Here is a 19,376-nt window from a genome sequence, read left to right on the forward strand (position 1 = left end):
TGTTGTTTATTTTGCATTTTTTGGGGGCCCAATTTCTTCTTGATATGTTACTCATTCAAAAACCACTGTTGTGCGTATAGCATCCACTGCCTAGAAACTCCTCAATTTACACTTAGAATATTTCAACAGTATTGTCTAAATGCCAATGAATGTGTGTGTGCTTTGTTTAACCAGGGAAGCCCATTGACATGAATCTCTTTTTAAATGGAGCTCTGATAACTTAAGTATTCTGTGCTGATACATGTATACAATACTGTACTCTGTTGGCACTTTATCTACTCTATGCTTGAGCCCTTTTGTCCTTGTTTGTGGACTCACTGCATTACCCTTGGTCCTTGGATTGTGATTGGTTCTCCTGTATCCCTGCAGCACCTGGAGCCATGGAAACTCTATGCAACAGTTGGAGTGTTACTAGCCATAGACATCCTGTCACTCATGATTTGGCAGATTGTGGATCCTTTACACATCACAGTAGAGGTACAATGACACTGTCACATCGGTCACACCCCTGGACCTTTTTCCTATTACTGTTGTTTTAGTCTGAATTCAAAATGGATTCAATTGTTGTTTTTTTGTCACCCATCTACACACAATACCCCATAATGACCAAATGAAAACATGTTTTTAGATTTTATTTTGCAAATTTATTGCAAATTAAATACAGAAATATCTCATTTACATAAGTATTCACAACCCTGGGTCAGTACTTTGTAGAAAGAAGCACATTTGGCAGCGATTACAGCGGTGAGTCTTTCTGGGTCTCTAGTGCTTTCCACACCTAGATTATGCAACATTTGCCCATTGTTCTTTTCAAAATTCTTCAACTCCGTAAAATTGGTTGTTTATCATTGCTAGAGATCCATTTTCAGGTCTTGCAATAGATTTTCAAGCAGATTTAACTCGGCCACTCAGGAACATTCACTGTCTTCTTGGTAAGCAATTCCAGTGTAGAGACTATATACAGAGGGGAAAACGAGTCAATGTGCTGGGGCGCCGGTTATTTGAGGTAATACAGTTGAAGTCGGACGTTTACATACACCTTAGCAAAAATACATTTAAACTCAGTTTATCACAATTCCTGACATTTATTCCTAGTAAAACTTCCCTGTCTTTGGTCAGTTAGGATCACCACTTTATTTTAAGAATGTGAAATGTCGGAATAATAGTAGAGAGAATGATTTATTTCAGCTTTTATTTCTTTCATCACATTCCCAGTCGGTCAGAAGTTTACATACACTCAATTAGTATTTTGTAGCATTGACTTTAAATTGTTTAGCTTGAGTCAAATGTTTCAGGTAGCCTTCCACAAGCTTCCCACAATAAGTTGGGTGAATTTTGGCCCATTCCTCCTGACAGAGCTGGTGTAACTGAGTTGGGCTTCCTTGCTCACAAACGCTTTTTCAGTTCTGCCCTCAAATTGTCTATGGAATTGAGGCCAGGGCTTTGTGATGGCCACTCCAATACCTTGACTTTGTTGTCCTTAAGCCATTTTGCCACAACTTTGGAAGTATGCTTGTCCATTTGGAAGACCCCACTCATGTCTTGAGGTGTTGCTTCAATATATCCACATAATAAAAAAATGAATCCAATGACTGATGTGGTGTACTCCTCAATGCCATCGGTGATATCCCTGTACATATTCCCGTCTGTGCTAGCAAAACAGTCCTGTAGCTTAGCGTCTGCTTCATCTGACCACTTTTTTATTGATCTAGTCACTGATGCCTCCTGCTTTCATTTTTGCTTGTAAGCATGAATCGGGAAGATAGAATTATGGTCAGATTTGCCAAATGGAGGACGAGGGAGAGCTTTTTATGCGTCTCTGTGTGTGGAGTAAAGGTGGTCCCGAGTTTTTTTTCTCCTCTGGTTGCACATTTAACATGCTGATAGAATTTTGGTAAAACGTTTTTCAGTTTCCCTGCATTAAAGTCCCCGGCTACTAGGAGCACCGCCTCTGGGTGAGCGCTTTCTTGTTTGCTTATGGCAGAATACAGCTCATTCAATGCTGTCTTAGTGCTAGCCTCAGTCTGTGGTGGTATGTAAACAACTACGTAAAATACAGATTAAAAATCACTAGGTAGGTAGTGTGGTCTACAGTTTATCATGAGATACTCTACCTCAAGTGAGCAATAGCTCGAGACTTCCTTAGATATCGTGCACCAGCTGTTATTTACAAAAATACATAGTCCGCCGCCCCTTGTCTTACCAGCCCGCTGTATGTTGATAGTGTCGTCGTTCAGCCTTGAAACATAAGATATTACAGTTTTGAATGTCCCATTGGTAGTTTAATCTTCAGCGTAGGTCATCTATTTTATTGTCCAAAGATTGCACGTTTGCTTTCAGAATGGAAGGAAGTGGGGGTTTATTCAATCGCCTACAAATTCTCAGAAGGCAGCCCGCCCTCCGGCCCCTTTTTCTCCACCTCCACGCAAATCACGGGGATCTGGGCCTGTTCCCAAGAAAGCAGTATATTGTTTGCGTCAAACTCATCAAACTCGTTAAAGGAAAAAAAGGATTCTGCCAGTCCGTGGTGAGTAATCGCAGTCCTGATGTCCAGCAGGGATTTTCGGTCATAAGAGACAGTAGCGGCAACATTGTGTACAAAATCAGTAAAAAAATAAGTTACAAACAAAAAACACAATCGGTTTGGGGCACATAAAACGTATGCCTTCTTCTCCGGTGCCAACCCACTGTTCCCCGGTAGGCCATTATTATAAATAAGAATTTGTTCTTAACTGACTTGCCTAGTTAAATAAAGGTTCAATAACAAAATGGTGGAGTAATAACATTGTTGATCTATCCTCAGTTTTCTCCTATCACATCCATTAAACTCTGTAACCGGTTTAAAGTCACCCGATTGGTTCCCTTCCTCTCTGGCAACTGGGTGTATTGATTCACCATGTTCAAAGGGATATTCAATCTCTGCTTTTTACATTTTTACCCATCTACCAGTAGGCTTTTTTTGCGAGGCATTGGAAAACCTCTGTGGTCTTTAGCGGTTGAATCTGTGTTTGAGATTCACTACTTAACTGAGGGACCTTACAGATAATTGTATATGTGGGGTACAGAGATGATGTAGGAATTCAAAAATCATGTTCAACACTATTGTTGCATACAGTGTGAGTCCATGCAACTTTACTACTGAACTTATTTAAGCTTGCCATAGAAAAGGGGTTGAATACTTATTGATTCAAAACATTTCAGCTTTTAATTTTCTATTAATTTGTAAACATTTCTAAAAACATAATTCCAATTTGACATCATGGGGTATTGTGTGTTGGCCAGTGACCAAAAATTGAAATGGTATCCATTTAAAATTTTGTCTGTAACTCAACAAAATTCAATATTAAAAAGGTACTCGGACATCTGAGCTGTCTTTTTTGAGGGGGCATGGTAACAGAAGAAATAAGAAACCCACACACCACTTTTGATAGTATCACTGTTCTTTAGTAAGCTTTTATGTATTGGCCACACGGCCTTCGTCAGGCTGTAACACAACAAGATGTGGAAAAAGTCAAGGGGTGTGAATACTTTCTGTATGCTATGTGGCATTAGCTTTCGTATGTCAGCACTGTCACATGTCTGGTGTTCAACAAAATATTATTTATTTGATGTCAGTCATCTTGTTGTTCGTTTACTTTCTACTTGTGAGTTTTAAAGTTAATAAATTGCGGATATCACAACAGAATGTCTTTCACTCTGTCTCCCGTTCTCTCTCACTTTCCCTCTCACTTCCTCTCTCTCTCCCTCGCTCCCTGTCTCGCTCTCCCTGTCTCTCTCACTTCCTCCCCCCACCCTCTCTCCCTCGCTCCCTGTCCCTCGCTCCCTGTCTCTCTCTCTCCCTGTCTCGCTCTCCCTGTCTCTCCCTGTCTCTCTCACTTCCTCCCCCCACCCTCTCTCCCTCTCTCGCTCTCCCTGTCTCTCTCTCTCCCTGTCTCTCTCACTTCCTCCCCCCACCCTCTCTCCGAGTAGAAGTTCACTAGGGAGGCCCCTAAAGGAGACTTGGATGTCCTGATTCAGCCCCTCCTGGAGCACTGCACCTCAGAGAAGATGAACACATGGCTCGGTATCCCTTCTCTATTCCCTACTCCTTCTCTCGCTCACTCCCTCATTCCCTCTTTTTTTTCACTCCCTCAATCCCCAGTCCATTCATTGTTAATGAAACACTCCTCGTATCTCAGCCCCCCACATTAGCTCTTTCTCTCTTTTTTTTGTCTGACCCCACTTTTCTTCCCCTCCTCTCACTCACTCAAGTCAGTCATTCCCCGCCTTTATCTTTCCCTCATACGCTTTCATTTTATCTTCTCCTTTCATCTGTCTTTCTCTCACTATCACCATACTGCCTCTCGTCCTGACAGTGGCAGTTCTTCTGAATGCATTATACTATCAAATTCAAATAATATGGGTCACAAATTGTGCCATTGCCCCATAGCATTCCCTCTCTGTGCTATGCAAAGATATTGTCACCCCACTGAGCGACGTAATGAAAGAACAATGGACACTTGGACAGAAGAAATAAAGGGGGAATATGCATTAGCTATAGTCAACTGCCTAACATCACTCCATCGTCTTTGCTTTCCATCTCTCTCTCGCTCTCTCATTCTCTCTCTCTCTCTCTCTCTCTCTCTCTCTCTCGTTCTCTCTCTCTCCCTCCCTCTGTCTCTCCACCAGGTGTAGTGTATGGCTACAAGGGACTGCTGCTGTTGCTGGGGATATTTCTAGCCTACGAGACCAAGTCTGTTTCCACGGAGAAGATCAATGACCATCGAGCCGTGGGGATGGCTATTTACAACGTGGCTGTGAGTCTCAACCATCACAGGGGGAGTGCTCTGGTTTCCGCTCTGCATTTTAGGCAGTCCATCGAGCGAATGATCTCCAAGCAACAATTAACTATTGGTAGAACGATAGCAGGGGCTAGGCATTGTCTCTGTGTGGACATGAGATTCAATGATTCGTCAGTGCATAATGATGACATACTGCTAAGACTCATTATTTCTGGTGGTAAGCATGTGCTCATAAATTTATTTTTGGAAGACATATTTTTGGCATAAGGCAAAGCATTAGTGCTATACTTAAACAATCATTTGAATTGAATTTGAATCTGTGAAGGATCATCACCAATAGATAGCAGCGATAACATACCATTGCACCATCTAAGTGTTGCAAACAAGTAGCCATAGCCATTCGGTAATCCTACTCACACAGGGGTAATCCTACTCACACAGGGGTAATCCTACTCACACAGGTGTAATCCTACTCACACAGGTGTAATCCTACTCACACAGGTGTAATCCTACTCACACAGGTGTAATCCTACTCACACAGGTGTAATCCTACTCACACAGGTGTAATCCTACTCACACAGGTGTAATCCTACTCACACAGGGGTAATCCTACTCACACAGGTGTAATCCTACTCACACAGGTGTAATCCTACTCACACAGGTGTAATCCTACTCACACAGGTGTAATCCTACTCACACAGGTGTAATCCTACTCACACAGGTGAGCAAATGCATAAAATGTCTGGTAATGTAGACTATTGCTGGAAAAAAACAAACACTGCTCTTATACGGGCAAACATTTTTATAACTTTAGCTTTAGGCTGGGATTCTATTTCTGCTCAACAATGTGCAAACATTTTAGTACTCTCTGAGCAATGATTTACCTAATTGCCAGAATTTGCCCAGATTCCCATCTCAAAACAGCTTAATGAGGAACCAAAACACTTACGACTGCAAACCACCCACAGTTTTACATCTTTTGACTGCGCATTTGCTGTGGGGCAATTATGAAGTACATACAGTCGTTTTTTTTGCAAAGCAGAGGAAAGAACATTTAATTGATCAATCATTCAGAAAGCTTGATGAAATTGTTAAACACAGCTGCAGTTCCGGACAAAGGGGAAGCATAGATGTTGATTTCACCATTTTATTTAATTGTGTGTATTTCGTGGTGTAATACACATAGATGAATTATACATTTCCCTACATAAATGGTGCCCTGTATGAGATGGACTCCTTTAAAATAAATCTGCAAAGGCCTCCTTGTTGGGAAGCAGAGAGCTTTTGTAAGGCTTGATATTGTGATGATGTGCCAGTATGGTACTGCTAACCTGCTACTTCATCTATGACTTTTTAATGATGTTTTCATATTGGGAACCTCGTTGGAATGATAAGCAGTTGCCGAGCGCTTTTTGAGATCTTATTTTCCTCTTTCACCTCTCCCTTGATATTTACCTCTTTGTTTCTCTCCCTCTCTCACTTTCTATATCCCTCTCTCCCCTCTCTTTCCCCTTTCTCTCTCATCCCCCCCCGTCTCTGCAGGTGTTGTGCATGATCACGGCTCCCGTCACTATGATCCTCACGTCACAGCAGGACGCTTCCTTTGCCTTTGCCGCGTTGGCCATAGTGTTCTCTGTCTACATCACGCTGGTGGTGCTCTTCGTGCCCAAGGTACACTATACTGTGTAGAATAGGCCTGCGTCCCAAAAGGCACCCTATTCCCTTTATAGTGTCTTACTTTTGACCAGGGCTCTGGTCAAAAGTAGTGCACTATATCGGGAATAGGATGCCTAGGACTCTGAGTCATTTAGCAGCAGTATTTAATGGACACTTGCATCAGCACTGGGAAAACAAAGTCTCAATACTTTCCTCAATGTTAACATTTCCAAATTCACATAGTATATGGTTCTTCTCTGTCTCTCTGGCTGTGTAGAAATAATGTTATACTCTGTTCTATTCTAGATGCGCAGGCTGATTACGCGTGGTGAGTGGCAGTCGGAGCAGCAGGACACGCTGAAGACCGGCTCGTCCACCAACAACAACGACGAGGAGAAGTCTCGCCAGCTGGAGAGAGAGAACCGTGAGCTGCAGAAGATCATACAGGAGGTACAGTACACGTGTTTTGATACACCTTAGCTGTCAACATAGAATCACAATACATCGAGATTGAAATACATTTAATACATTTAAAGTACATCTGAATAATTGGAACTAGTAATTCATCATTCAAACAATCTTCATCATACAGGTGGTACTACAATACACACTCACTTTGATACCTTAGATATCAAAATGCAATCACAATGCATCTATTAAAATACATCTAATATGTCTGAATTATTTGACCAACCAATCAATTTTATCATTCATTTTATTATATTTTACTAAGAGATATGATTGATATATAAGGAATACATGTCTAATTCATGCTCAGTGAATGATTTATAAATGATTCAGCTTGACCCATGAGTGTCCAGTATTAATAAGACCTCTCCCTCTTCCGTGCTCTCAGAAAGAGCAGAGGGTATCGGAGCTCCGCAACCAGCTGGTTGAGAGACAGGCCCTGCGCAACCGACGACGGCCCTCCTCCGGCACCAATCAGAACCACAGCAACCCGTCCCCGCCCTCTTCCCAGCCAGACCCCAAGTCTCTCCTGCCTCCACCCGGTTACCCCAACCCCGCGTCGGACAATCACTCCTTCTCCAACTCCTCCAACCTGTACCAGGCGGACAGCAAGATAAGTCGCAACCACTGTCACAACAGCCAGATCCCCCTGCTCTACAAGTGAAGGGGGTGGGGGTGGGAAGAGTGCAGAGCACACGGAGGAACGAACACACATGGAGGCACTGTGACTTTCACTTGTTATGGAAAAAGAGCACAAGCTACTGACATTGACAGAGTGAGTGGAGGCCCACGACGGCAGAGGGCTTTTCCATTCACTACAGGCTGCGGTGAGGCGAGTCACCCGGGGTAACACCAGTCTTTCTCCCAGTCAATCTCACTGTGGGAACCTGAAGCACTTATGACTAGTAATACGAGTTATTGAATAAGAGACGAGCACATCCCAGAGTAACCCTCAGTCTACTTGTGGAGACAAGAAAATGGCCAGATCTCCCCTTTTCACTCCTCCTCTTTCCTCCTTCCCTTTGTTTTCTCGTTCTGTTGTGCAGGTGTATCTAGGTTCTCCGGGAGGACTTTGTGTACTGTGTGTGTTTGCTCCTTTTTGACTCCCGTCTCTATTTGTCTCTTTTTGACTCCCGTCTCTATTTGTCTCTTTTTGACTCCCGTCTCTGCCTATTTTGTCTTCTGTTTGTTGAAATAGCGAAGCACATGGTAATTGATTAATATTGTTATTGCATAATGTATGATATGTTAAGTCATGGATTCAGTGTTGTGCCCTATATCTATTTAGTTCAATAGTTCTTTCTTTTTTGGGGGTGTAAAGGGGTGGAATCTGTTCAAATGCAATTAGAGTGGAAAAAACAGCACAGTTTCCCTGTGGATTCAATTTACTGGATTTCATATCAAGACGCGATCTAAACTCAGTGTAAAGTCATCCTAACTGACAGTGAATTGCCAACATTATAGCCATATGCAGTAGAGGGTTTTGGAATGGACACCCACATTTTGGGACAATAGCAAGATATTTGTGGATGTTATGCTGTACACATATTCAAGTACAGCTTTGTAACTTCAATCACATGTTTGCTGTTATATGCTCTTGAATAGATGAAACCCATTTGATAAGAAACGAGTGTAATGTGATATGTAACCTAATCCATTGTCTATATGGATCATCTTTTTGAACGTTGGACTTGAATGGATATGTTCCGGCGATTTGAACTTTCTTGGACACATCAGAGATATTCAAAGGTAGCTCAACCTCCTAAAGATTTTAAACTGCATATGTATTATGCATCAGTCTTCCAAGCCTTTTTTTTTATTTTCTTTTGTCTTTCAGGGGAAAACAGATTTGAGTGACAATCTGTATATAAATGTAAATGTGAGGGTACATGCCTGTCACCCGTTGGTCTTATATTTGATGTTACTTTCCGAATTGTCCCTCCAATTTTAGCTTTGTACAAAACCACATTTGTGAATGTGATGACGAAGAGTGTAACGTATTCTGACATGCGTCTACGACAGTTAATATATATGTACAATCTCATTCGTTAGCAATTCGTCCAAATGTATGAAGCAATGATATAACACAGCTTTATTGGCAAGTTACGTAAGTGACGCTACTTTTCCAAAAAGCGTGATCTCATGTTGCACTATAGTTCAAGACGTAACAGGGTTTCAGGTCAGGATTTTGTTGCCGTTCTAATGACATACTGTAGCTCAGGGTATAGGAAAGTGAGATATACAACCTCTCCATAGGAAGTTATTGGATGAAATAGTCCCTATTTATTAACTGTACATGGACGACATTGGGTAATATTGTAATATATGTATGCGAAGATTATTTAGAGAAATATACTCTTGCACATGTATGAATATACACTGAGTGTACAAGACATTAAGAACACCTTCCTAATATTGAGTTGCAGCCCCTTTTGCCCCCAGAACAGCCTCAATTCGTGGGGGCACGGCCTACAAGGTGTTGAAAACTTTCCACTGGGATGCTGGCCCATGTTGACTCGAATGCTTCAAGTTGGCTTGATGTCCTTTGGGCGGTGGACAATTCTTGATACACACGGGAAACTGTTGTGAAAAATCCAGAGTGTTGCAGTTCTTGACACACTCAAGCCGGTGTGCCTGGCACCTACTACCATACCCTGTTCAAAGGCACTTTGTCTTGCCCATTCACCCTCTGAATGGTTCACATACACAATCCATGTTTCAATGGTCTGAAGGCTTAAAAATCCTTCTCCTCCCCTTCATCTATACTGATTGAAGTGGATTTAGCAGGTGACGTCAATACAGGATCATAGCTTTCACCTGGATTCACTTGTTCAGTCTGTCATGGAAAAAGCAGGTATTCTTAATGTTTTGTACACTCAGTCTATACAACTGGATTTTAAGATATTTGTATACACTATATTTACAATTTTAAATGTTGATATATTTCAGATTATATGTATTCAAATATATGGATAATCATAGTAAAATAAACCCATTGTTTTTCACTGAATTTGTGTATTATGTTGTGTTCAATTGGACATAATGAACATAATTTCATGTAAACACCCTCATATACCCTGAAATACGACAAAACACTTCATTATACTTTGAATGGGTATTTTATTACAGACAATGTATGGTATCATAACCATGTCCAAAGGGACGCGCATGTCACACACAGCTGTTTTAACCACTAGATGTCACCGTCAGTTAATGACACCCAAGGGATTCTGTTATTACAGTTTCTCAATCACTTCGGCTAATGTTTTGAAACAGTCTTAACATTCTCTAAACTGTAAGTGCAATTGTCACTACAGTTTTATGGAACATCACAACTCTATTGCATGTCTGCAAAATGTAGTAACTCACCCAAAACATTTAATTAATGCTTCAAAATCATAGTTATTGTGTCAATAAGTTGTCCAATGCCACCAAAATGAAACTTTTTTTTTTGTTCATCGTGTGAGCCCTATTGGTCAAAATGTTTAGAGGTTTTTTCACCATGGCAGTCAAGCCTGGAAATGTTTGTTATATACAAATGGCATTTTTGTTCTTTTTTTGTTGACACTGACTGCTTACTGTACTATACAAGAATGTCCGTTTTTGTCTAGCGGAATGCTATTGTGTATCACACTGAGCTTTTTAGAGACCGATTTCAACAGTAGGTCGAAGTTTACTGGGGAACGTCAATGCTGTAGGACACAGAAAAAGGATATGCACATTTGTATGTATACAGTACACTTATTTTTGTAGCAATGTGTTACAAGTAAATAGAAATTCACATTTGCATGTCCATTTTGACATGTAAAGTCATATATAGTGAACAGAAAATTTGCCACAAAATGACATCCATGCAACAACAAAAACATGTAAAAACCCCACACCATTGTAAAAAAACAATAAAATGTACCTCCTCATAGTACGTACCACTACAAGTTCCCACCTTCTTGGTGGACATCCTGTCGCTCTTGTTGGTCTGGCCAGAGAATCGTCAACATCACATGGTGGAGGATGGTGGAAGGAACTCCATTGTTATTATTTCATGCGCAGCAAACCATTCCCAAACACTGTTGGGTCGGTGGAAGCTGACATTATCCCACACAATTACAGAATTTGCCAAATACAGTCTAACTCTTTGGTGTTCTGGCATTAGGTCTCTGTAAAGTGTGTTTAGGAAGGCCAGGAGAAGTTGGGTGTTATAGAGCACAATGTGTTTTCATTCTCAGAAATGGCAGCACACGTAATACTGCCCCCACGTTGGCCTGGTGTGCCAATTCTAGCTCGGTGCCTTTAGCCAGATTGAACCCAACCTCTGCCACAAAAGCAGCTCCATTATTCTCTACATAGTAACACAAAAATAAAATATAAACTTATGCTATGTAAAACTATTCTAGAATCAGACAGTTTAGTAAAGTATAAATGTTTTCTGTTCTTATGAGTACCTACAACTTCAAGAAGTATCTACAGGCATCATTAAAGTACAGTAAACCTCCCTGAACAATTTACCCTGTGCACACCAATGGTTTACCTGGACATACTTGTAATGAATACTCAGGGCGAAAAAGGTGTAGATTCACACGCAGAGCGCGGCAGATGTTTATTAAGTCGTTGCAGAAGGCAGGAATCGTGGTCACATGCAGGCAATGGTCAAACACGGGTAGATAGTCAAAAAACAAACAATACCTCAACCATACAAACAGGAAGAACTGAACTGAATAGGGAGCTGATGAGACCAGGTGAGAAATGAACACAGGTGAAATCAATGAACAAAAATGAAAGACAGGGCTACGTTATAATAATAATAATATATGCCATTTAGCTGACGCTTTTATCCAAAGCGACTTACAGTCATGTGTGCATACATTCTACGTACGTTCTGGAACACAAAGAAAAAGAACACAAGGTTGACTAACAAAAGGAAAGCAGAACCTGACAATACTGGTACCGCAGCTCCTTCACTATTCCTCTCAAATGGCAACTTGAAGAGTTGTTTCATAGTCATTTGATTTTTTTTATTCTCCAAAACTCTGTCTATAATGGAAATGCTGACAGAATTGATATTTACAAATATATTGTTGTCATTTATGATTGCACTTTGGATCTCTCTTAGCCTGATGGAATTGCTGGCTATGACCATGTTGCAAATGTCTTGTTCTTGCTGAACACTGCTGCTCTGCCACCAGCATGAGGCCATTGTGCAGTCTGAAATATGACATGTAGAATTCACAAATATATCATGTTACAGATATTACATTGTATTCAAATTCTGCTGTATTTCTGTATTACTGTGTATTCCTCACACTTATCTTACGGTACATTGTGATTTTCAGACTTGCATTTACCTTTATAACAGTTGCTGTATTGTTGTGAATGAAATGCTGTAACAAGAGTAAAGAAGGAGGACATATTTACCTGTTTTCCCTATGGAATGTTTGCACAATGGATGACTCTTTGGACCTGTTTACATTAGGCTGTACTCTCCGTCCAGCCTCTTCCATAAGACCGTGGTTTATGACATGGTCCACAATGTGGCTCTGATTTCATCAGGGACTTTTATTCTTTGCCTTCTTCCTCTATTATGTCTTCCCCTAACACCACCACCACCACGCATTCTGACACATCTTCTTATTTCTCTTCCAAGAGCATGTAGCTGCTGTTCAGGGTTGTGATGTTTCTCCATGTTCAAAAATGGTAGTGATTGTGCTGTGGGGAAGCTCCATATATATGCTTCCAAACTTGATCGGTTGATTGGTAAGATTGTGATTCCGATTTCATTACTATGTCACCCACCTGGCAGGTAATTTGTCAATTTATCAGACATCACAAACATTCCATGGCATAGATACTTATGGAATATACATGTATGTCTGACAGATTTTGGTAATTGAATGGATCCTTTTACATGTGACGGCTCACATGATGAAAGAATGTTTCGAAGTTGTGAAGAGTATGACAATTTCACTGAGAATCAACTCATCCGGTTTGATCAGCAAGCCATGTGCATGTAGTTATTGGGCAAATCGTAGACGATTGTACTTACTCTTTTGCACACGTGTGCCAAAACACATGCAATTTGCTTAAATGAATAAGAAATTCAAATCTGATGTAAACAAGAAACGAACTGTTCAGAGATTTGAAAAATAATTTTCGATTGAGAATTGAGCCAAAGCGATTGAGAAAAATTGTAATCTAAAATGAAAAGTAATTTCAGTCCCATTACGAAGAGCATCTGTGTCAATCATACAATATGCTTCCACTTCATAATTTATTGACCTATTAACCAATGGGTATTGGTGTCATTTCTTATCAAAAGGCAATACGAACTCAAAGATTGAGATCGCAATATGAGCTGAAAGTGAAAGGCAGACACACATGTTACACAACAGCCAGCTGCAAAGGGTCATGGGAAATGGCAATCTCATCTTGGGACAATAGTTTTATTATAATAAATTGTTGTTCCTTTATTTAACTAGGCAGTTAAGTTAAGAACAAATGATTATTTACAATGAGGCCCTACCCCGGCCAAACCCGGACGACGCTGGGCCAATTGTGCGCTGCCCAATGGGACTCCCAATCCACATCTTTCTTTGTTTCTCTCTCTCGGAGGAGGACCTGATCCCTAGGACCATGCCTCAGGACTACCTGGCTTGATGACTCCTTGCTGTCCCCAGTCCACCTGGTCGTGCTGCTGCTCCAGTTTCAGCTGTTCTGCCTAAAGCTATGGAACCCTGACCTGTTCACCGGACGTGCTACCTGTCCCAGACCTGCTATTTTCAACTCTCTACAGACAGCAGGAGTGGTTGAGAAACTTTGAATGATTGGCTATGAAAAGCCAACTGACTTTTACTCCTGAGGTGCTGACCTGTTGCACCCTCAACAACCACTGTGATTATTATTATTTGACCCTGCTGGTCATCTATGAACATTTGAACATCTTGGCCATGTTCTGTTATAATCTCCACCCGACACAGCCAGAAGAGAACTGGCCACCCCTCGTTGCCTGGTTCCTCTCTAGGTTTCTTCCTAGGTTCTGGCCTTTCTAGGGAGTTTTTCGTAGCTACCGTGCTTCTACACCTGCATTGCTTGCTGTTTGGGGTTTTAGGCTGTGTTTCTGTACAGCACTTTGAGATATCAGCTGATGTAAGAAGGACTTTATAAATCAATTTGATTTGGTTTGATTTTGAATGTGATACAGACAGGATGTTTGTGGGACAAACACATTTTCTCATGCACATACAGTATTTCAGCTCAGATGTTTACAGCCCCATCCACCCACACACCTGACTGACTGAAAACCTATGATGCTTTCGAGGAGGAGGAAGAAAGTCAGTGGGGGAATCCCCAGGCACGGCATATGTGGGTCATCTCACCTGACACAGCAGGAGAAAAAAACACAAAAGGGAATTTCCCTTGTTTTGGTCTGAAGTTATTGGGGAGGCACTTTGTTTCACAGTTTCTGGTGCAAAGCTGCTCAAGAACTGATGTAGGGCTTTAATTCAATCTGCATTGCAGAAGTTCAGCGTTACAGAGTGATTGACATTTAAAGGCAACGTTCCCGCTTTAGCGGAGACTGCATTCACTGTAAACGCTGCAGAGGTCGGGTCAATCTGAAATGACCTTTACATGTCTATCGCGGAGTCTGTAACGCTTAGTGCCCTTAGTGTTCATTTACTGCTAAATTCAAAACCTATTTACCCTCAACCACATGAGACAGTTAGATATGTCCAGACCCCCCGTCCCCGTCTCCCCCCGTCCCCTCCAAACTGTACAATTAAATATAATCAAACTTTGAGAAGATTTTGAATTTATTAGTTGATTCAAGCACACTGAATAGATGACAAATAAAATACAACACAATCACATTTAAATAAACATTAGTACATCAGTACATTAAATAAAATAACTTAATATTGTAGTACTGTATTCTGATAGGCCTAGTATAGGCTACTGCTAGACTTATGTGAATCAAGATAACTTATACTACAGTACTCCACAGTAGCCTATTGTATTTTCATATAAATAGTAAATATCATTTTTTTAAGTTAATATAAATAACCGGAAGTCATAATATTATTTGGTGCAAAGTCTACAATATAGAGAATGGACAATCATGTGTGGACAAACAATAATCATTTCTCAAACTGTTGCAGTTTACAAAAATAACCATTAAGATTAGACCAATCTCCTTTGAGATGGCTTAGTTACCATAAAATTGCAACACTAAAATAAGAGTTTTAACATAAAACTGTTTTAACAAATATTCATCTCTGGCCTGCCTCTCTCTCATCACAGTGCAAACACACCAAAGAAGTTCTTGCCCTGCTCAGGCTCCACGTCGGTCAGTCGATTGGTCTCAGTCCACAGTTTGTCCCCTTCATTCAGCTGAAACACCGCACCAAGGTAAACTGCATTGTACCAGCCTTCGCCAATTTTGGACTCAGCATCACCGTAGTTTCGTTGACAAACTGACCTTACCCCGCTAAGAAGATTAGCATTAACCCCGATGGAGTCCGAATAGCGCCAAATAATGTGACTCAGAGGAGTGGTATGCTCGCCCGGGCCATTGCACTTGACCCTAAACGAAGCCTGGCTGTAAACGAAGAAGAGCCCAGTGTGTGGGATGAGGATTTGGTTCCCCTGTAGCTCGAACCCGCCCTGGGAAAAAGCCTGGCCGTCATCCTTTCTCCACTGCACGGTGTCAGCGGTAAGATTAGGATTGTATTCACCTGGCAGTAGAGGGAAGAAAGTTTCATTGTTACAACTTTGAGGCCCCGGGATCCAACTGGTAGCTATTTCTTCTTGCAAAGCTCTTATCAATGTGCTCTGGTGGCAACAAGAGAAAAGCTAATGATTAAGAAACCTCTTTGCTTCCTTGTGTTATGGTTTCGTTTTTGTCAATGGGAATGTTTGAAAAAAATCACAGGGCTTCTCCAATAGAAACACTTACTAGCCCACTAGACACCGTTTCAAACCTTAAACCTTATTTTTGAATGGGGATGTTTCAAAATAATCCCCTAGCTTCTACAATGGAAAGACACTAAGACATGCAAGCCCACGAGACATTTGCTAACCTTCAACAGACACAGTCAAGGCTGGCTGCAAAAGGCTATAGGTCACTCACCCTCTAAATGGATGGCTGCTTTTGCATTGCCGGCAATCTGCTTCAATGTATGGTGGGTATCTGAGGGAGAGAAACATACTAGCCATAAATAACACAAGCAAAAGCCATGACGTCGCCTACCACCGTAACCTTTGATTAAAGCAATTATAGTGAGAAGCAATTAAATGAAAAGGGGCATCTGTCAATCAAATAATCACCTTTTGCACCAATGAGTATCTCCAGTTGAGGCTCCATTTCGTACTGCATCTGTGAAATCAACCAAGAGGATGTTAGTTGGTTGCACGGTCCTCTACTTCAGAAATGTGGTAAATATTGGCCCCATTAGAGTGCCTTACCGTTGCCAGTCTTCCATGCTGACACCATGCAAAGAGTAGGGCTGCTGCCGCACATAGAACTGCTATTAAGAGGACCCCACACAGCCTCCATAGCCAACCTCTGGAGGCCTTTCCCTCAGCGACAGCTGTCACCGTTGTGTTGTACACAGGGCCCCTCTCCATGTCTTCAGGTGTCATCGCATACCCCTCCATACTGCTGTTGAACGAGGTTCAAACTCTTGGCTCTTGGTGGCAGTGAAAAAGTCTAGCGACTGAATATTTGCCCGAATATCTCCTAAATATCTTTTTTTTGTTTTGACAGAGTTGTAGCTTGATAGGTGTCCTGTGTTTTGCTCGTTTGTTAGAATGGACTTCTGCCAGAAGCCCTGTCGTTTTTATGCTCGGCCTGCTATTGGCACAAAAGGGGAAACTCCAGTGATGTCACCCAGTGAGTGTAGACATAGCAGAGTAGCAGCAGAAAACTGGCTGTGGAGAGATGGTTATGGTTCAAAGGAAAATAAAATCCACAGACCAGCTCCACCAAACTGGGATTCCAATGGGTAGGTGTGGTTGCAGGATGGGGTTAAGGCAAAACAGGACGTGCAACTTGAACGTGAATTACTTGTGCAACGATGTAGTTTTTTCCATTTGGTAACCAGAATGTACGGCAACTTCTCAGCTATATACTGAAACTGCATTTACATAAAACAAGGAATTCTCAATAAGTCACCCGTATAATTATGTAATTACACAATGCGTTTGAATAAACTCCATGGTATCTTTGCTACTTAATGTAAAGTGTAGCAAAGCCACTTACAGTATCTTGACTTGAACTTTAGTTTGTGATTTCTATTCAGTCTCATTCACCAGCTGTTTGTAATACTATATGTCTAGTAATTGTCATACATTTCAAATAGTAAACAATGATGATATTTATTGATTACATAGAACTTGTTGCACTGAAGTTGTTAATAACTGGATGTAAATGTAATGCTTCTACAGCTACACAATCACAATACATTTGAGGGTATACAAGGACAGGCTCAGGAGAAACAAAAAAGACTTGTAAATATCCCTCTTTTTGTTTCGGAACTGGTTTCGTACATAAACCTTTCCAAACCCCTAAACAGGTTTTTGACTTCTCTTTATTGACCCAATCTGGCTTCCTTATTTCGCTGCCCTCCCTGACTGGTTGAGCGAGTACGGAGCAGAACGCGGTTGATTTGTGGGATTTCCATCACCCATACACTACCTGATCTGAGTTTTGTTTGTATATTGTTTCATCTCATTTCTGTTTCTGTTAAATCAGTTATCAATTAGTGATGAAACAAAGCACTGTATAGCTTCCAAACATGGTTAAAACGATCATTTTGATCGTATTTGCATCCATAGCTCTGTCTATGAACGTGAGAGTGGTTATTTCTTGCTTTCTTCTTAAGTCATGTTTTTTTGGTGTTGTAAGGGGTATTGAGGCTTTTGTTAAATGCACTTTAAATGAACTGTGATTTGATGATTTACATTTCGCCAGTCCCAGTCCTTGGCTGTCTACCAAAACAAGTAGCTGGGGTGACCAGACCGAGCCGCAGACTGCAGTTTCAATGTAGTGTATCAGGGCAATCAATGTATCACCGCTGGTAAAGGTAGCTTGGAGTATTGTCCCGTAACACTGTTTCACATGCACTGTGTCACTGTTTCCTTACGTATTCTTATGTGCAAATACAAGCAATATAGGTATGACCGTCAGGGAAGTATGGAGTATTTCGCAATGTTTTATGTATAGTCATTCAGTCGTTATACTGATACATCTCTCAGATTGATTTGATTTATTCCTACGTTAGTGTGTAACAATGTTTCCAAGACTATTACAACCTGCAAAATACACGCCAACTGCAAGATCTTGGAAAGAGCAGGGAAGCAATAGGTAAAACTTCAGTGGTGAGCTGAAATATAACACAGGAACCTCTCATACTGAATTCTATTGAGGAAAGAAAGACCTTTTCATTGTGAGAAACTTAAGTATTGTGATAATGGGAGGAAACATCTACCTGAGACTTCATATCGCAATGCCCTTCTTTCTGATGTGCCCTTGAGCATGAAATTGAACCCCAATTGCTCTGAATAAGCATGACTGAAATGTTAAAAGCCTTCCATCACCCTTTAAGTAATGATACATCTGGCCCTATATTGTATTCACCTATCTGTAACTGATAGGGTTCAAAGCTGGGTCTCCCACCAGAACAGTGCATTAGCCTTACTAGTCTGGGCATTGGCTTGGGGTCACAGGGTTCAAGTATCAGGCAAGTTTAGGTCCCATTAGGGCTCATCCTCCTGTTGACCTTATTCACAGAACCAACGGGATATTTCACGTCCAGCCAAGTTACCTCAGGGATTACTTCTAAAAACAGAGAAGCAGGCTTTTTCTAGGTTTTTGAACCAGGTACCTGTTTATGTTCTAAGAAGGTAGCGACACACCCTTAGAGGTGTAAGGTGGGTGATTCATTCTCCCATTGTCTGAAAGAGCAATTGGGTCATTGTTGGTATTACCTGTACATGACCTGAGGCTGTACATGACCTTTTACCTAGTTAATGTATCCTTGCTGCCGCCCACAGGATAGTGTCCACTCCAGGCATATCGAGGTTTTCCTGACCAGTGATCAATAGGTCTGTCAATTTGATGAATTGCTTATGTTACTGTTTGTCTCATGGACATCACCATTTCTTGTGCATTTGTAACTTGACATGGATTCATATACTGGAAATAGAGTATTGCTGACAGAAAATATATATTTCACTTCTGATCTTAATTTGAGATCTACTTCCGTAAATTGAACCTGAAGTTCTATTTGTGTGATCTCTCTCCCAGTTCCTACACTCTTTGCCACCTGCTTCCACCGTCCTGATAAAGCAATTTGGAGAAAAAAAATCCTAATTCTGAAAACATTTTTGTAGTCAAATGCAGATCATCTCATGAGGTAAGGAGAAAGAAAATAAATTGTGACCCACACACTCAAATATTCCAACATACTGTAAAATGTG

At 41.1% G+C, this 19,376-nt stretch overlaps 2 protein-coding genes and 1 long non-coding RNA gene across 8 annotated transcripts in view; 1 reads left to right on the forward strand and 2 right to left on the reverse strand.

Annotated features, from left to right (window-relative positions):
* LOC118364041 (gamma-aminobutyric acid type B receptor subunit 1-like) overlaps positions 1-8,213 on the forward strand; it is a 55,596-nt gene extending 47,383 nt beyond the window's left edge. For all 5 annotated transcript variants that reach the window (XM_052489518.1, XM_052489515.1, XM_052489516.1 and 2 more), the window contains 6 exons: positions 370-477; positions 3,970-4,063; positions 4,669-4,796; positions 6,324-6,452; positions 6,744-6,887; positions 7,294-8,213. In XM_052489518.1, the coding sequence (XP_052345478.1) occupies positions 370-477; positions 3,970-4,063; positions 4,669-4,796; positions 6,324-6,452; positions 6,744-6,887; positions 7,294-7,569 (879 nt within the window). In that variant the 3' untranslated portion in view covers positions 7,570-8,213. The remainder of the gene's footprint in view (positions 1-369; positions 478-3,969; positions 4,064-4,668; positions 4,797-6,323; positions 6,453-6,743; positions 6,888-7,293) is intronic.
* LOC118364358 (uncharacterized) lies at positions 6,784-12,576 on the reverse strand. 2 transcript variants are annotated; one of them, XR_004821569.2, is made up of 4 exons: positions 12,318-12,576; positions 11,775-12,107; positions 10,833-11,690; positions 6,784-6,917 (listed from the first exon to the last, which is right to left on the reverse strand). It is a non-coding gene; the product is annotated as an uncharacterized LOC118364358 (long non-coding RNA). The 2 variants fall into 2 exon arrangements; XR_008087884.1 differs by lacking the exon at positions 6,784-6,917 and having other exon boundaries at positions 11,474-12,107.
* A 2,116-nt stretch (positions 12,577-14,692) lies between these two features.
* Positions 14,693-19,244, reverse strand: LOC118364359 (tumor necrosis factor-like). Its single transcript, XM_035745839.2, has 4 exons — positions 16,362-19,244; positions 16,224-16,272; positions 16,027-16,086; positions 14,693-15,631 (listed from the first exon to the last, which is right to left on the reverse strand). The coding sequence occupies exons 1-4, from the start codon at positions 16,551-16,553 to the stop codon at positions 15,192-15,194; spliced, it is 741 nt and encodes a 246-aa protein (XP_035601732.1). The 5' UTR covers positions 16,554-19,244; the 3' UTR covers positions 14,693-15,191.
* Positions 19,245-19,376: the final 132 nt, after the last annotated feature.

Source organism: Oncorhynchus keta, chromosome 31, assembly GCF_023373465.1.
Source record: "Oncorhynchus keta strain PuntledgeMale-10-30-2019 chromosome 31, Oket_V2, whole genome shotgun sequence".
NCBI classification, from domain to species: Eukaryota; Metazoa; Chordata; class Actinopteri; order Salmoniformes; family Salmonidae; genus Oncorhynchus; species Oncorhynchus keta.

Excerpts from the sequence above, each read along its gene's own strand:
- LOC118364359 (XM_035745839.2), bottom strand. The coding sequence starts at position 16,553 with ATGGAGGGGTATGCGATGACACCTGAAGACATGGAGAGGGGCCCTGTG. Across the intron at positions 16,273-16,361 it reads AGCATGGAAGACTGGCAACG|ATGCAGTACGAAATGGAGCC; the intron begins GTAAGGCACTCT and ends TTGATTTCACAG. Across the intron at positions 15,632-16,026 it reads AGCAGCCATCCATTTAGAGG|GTGAATACAATCCTAATCTT; the intron begins GTGAGTGACCTA and ends CTCTACTGCCAG.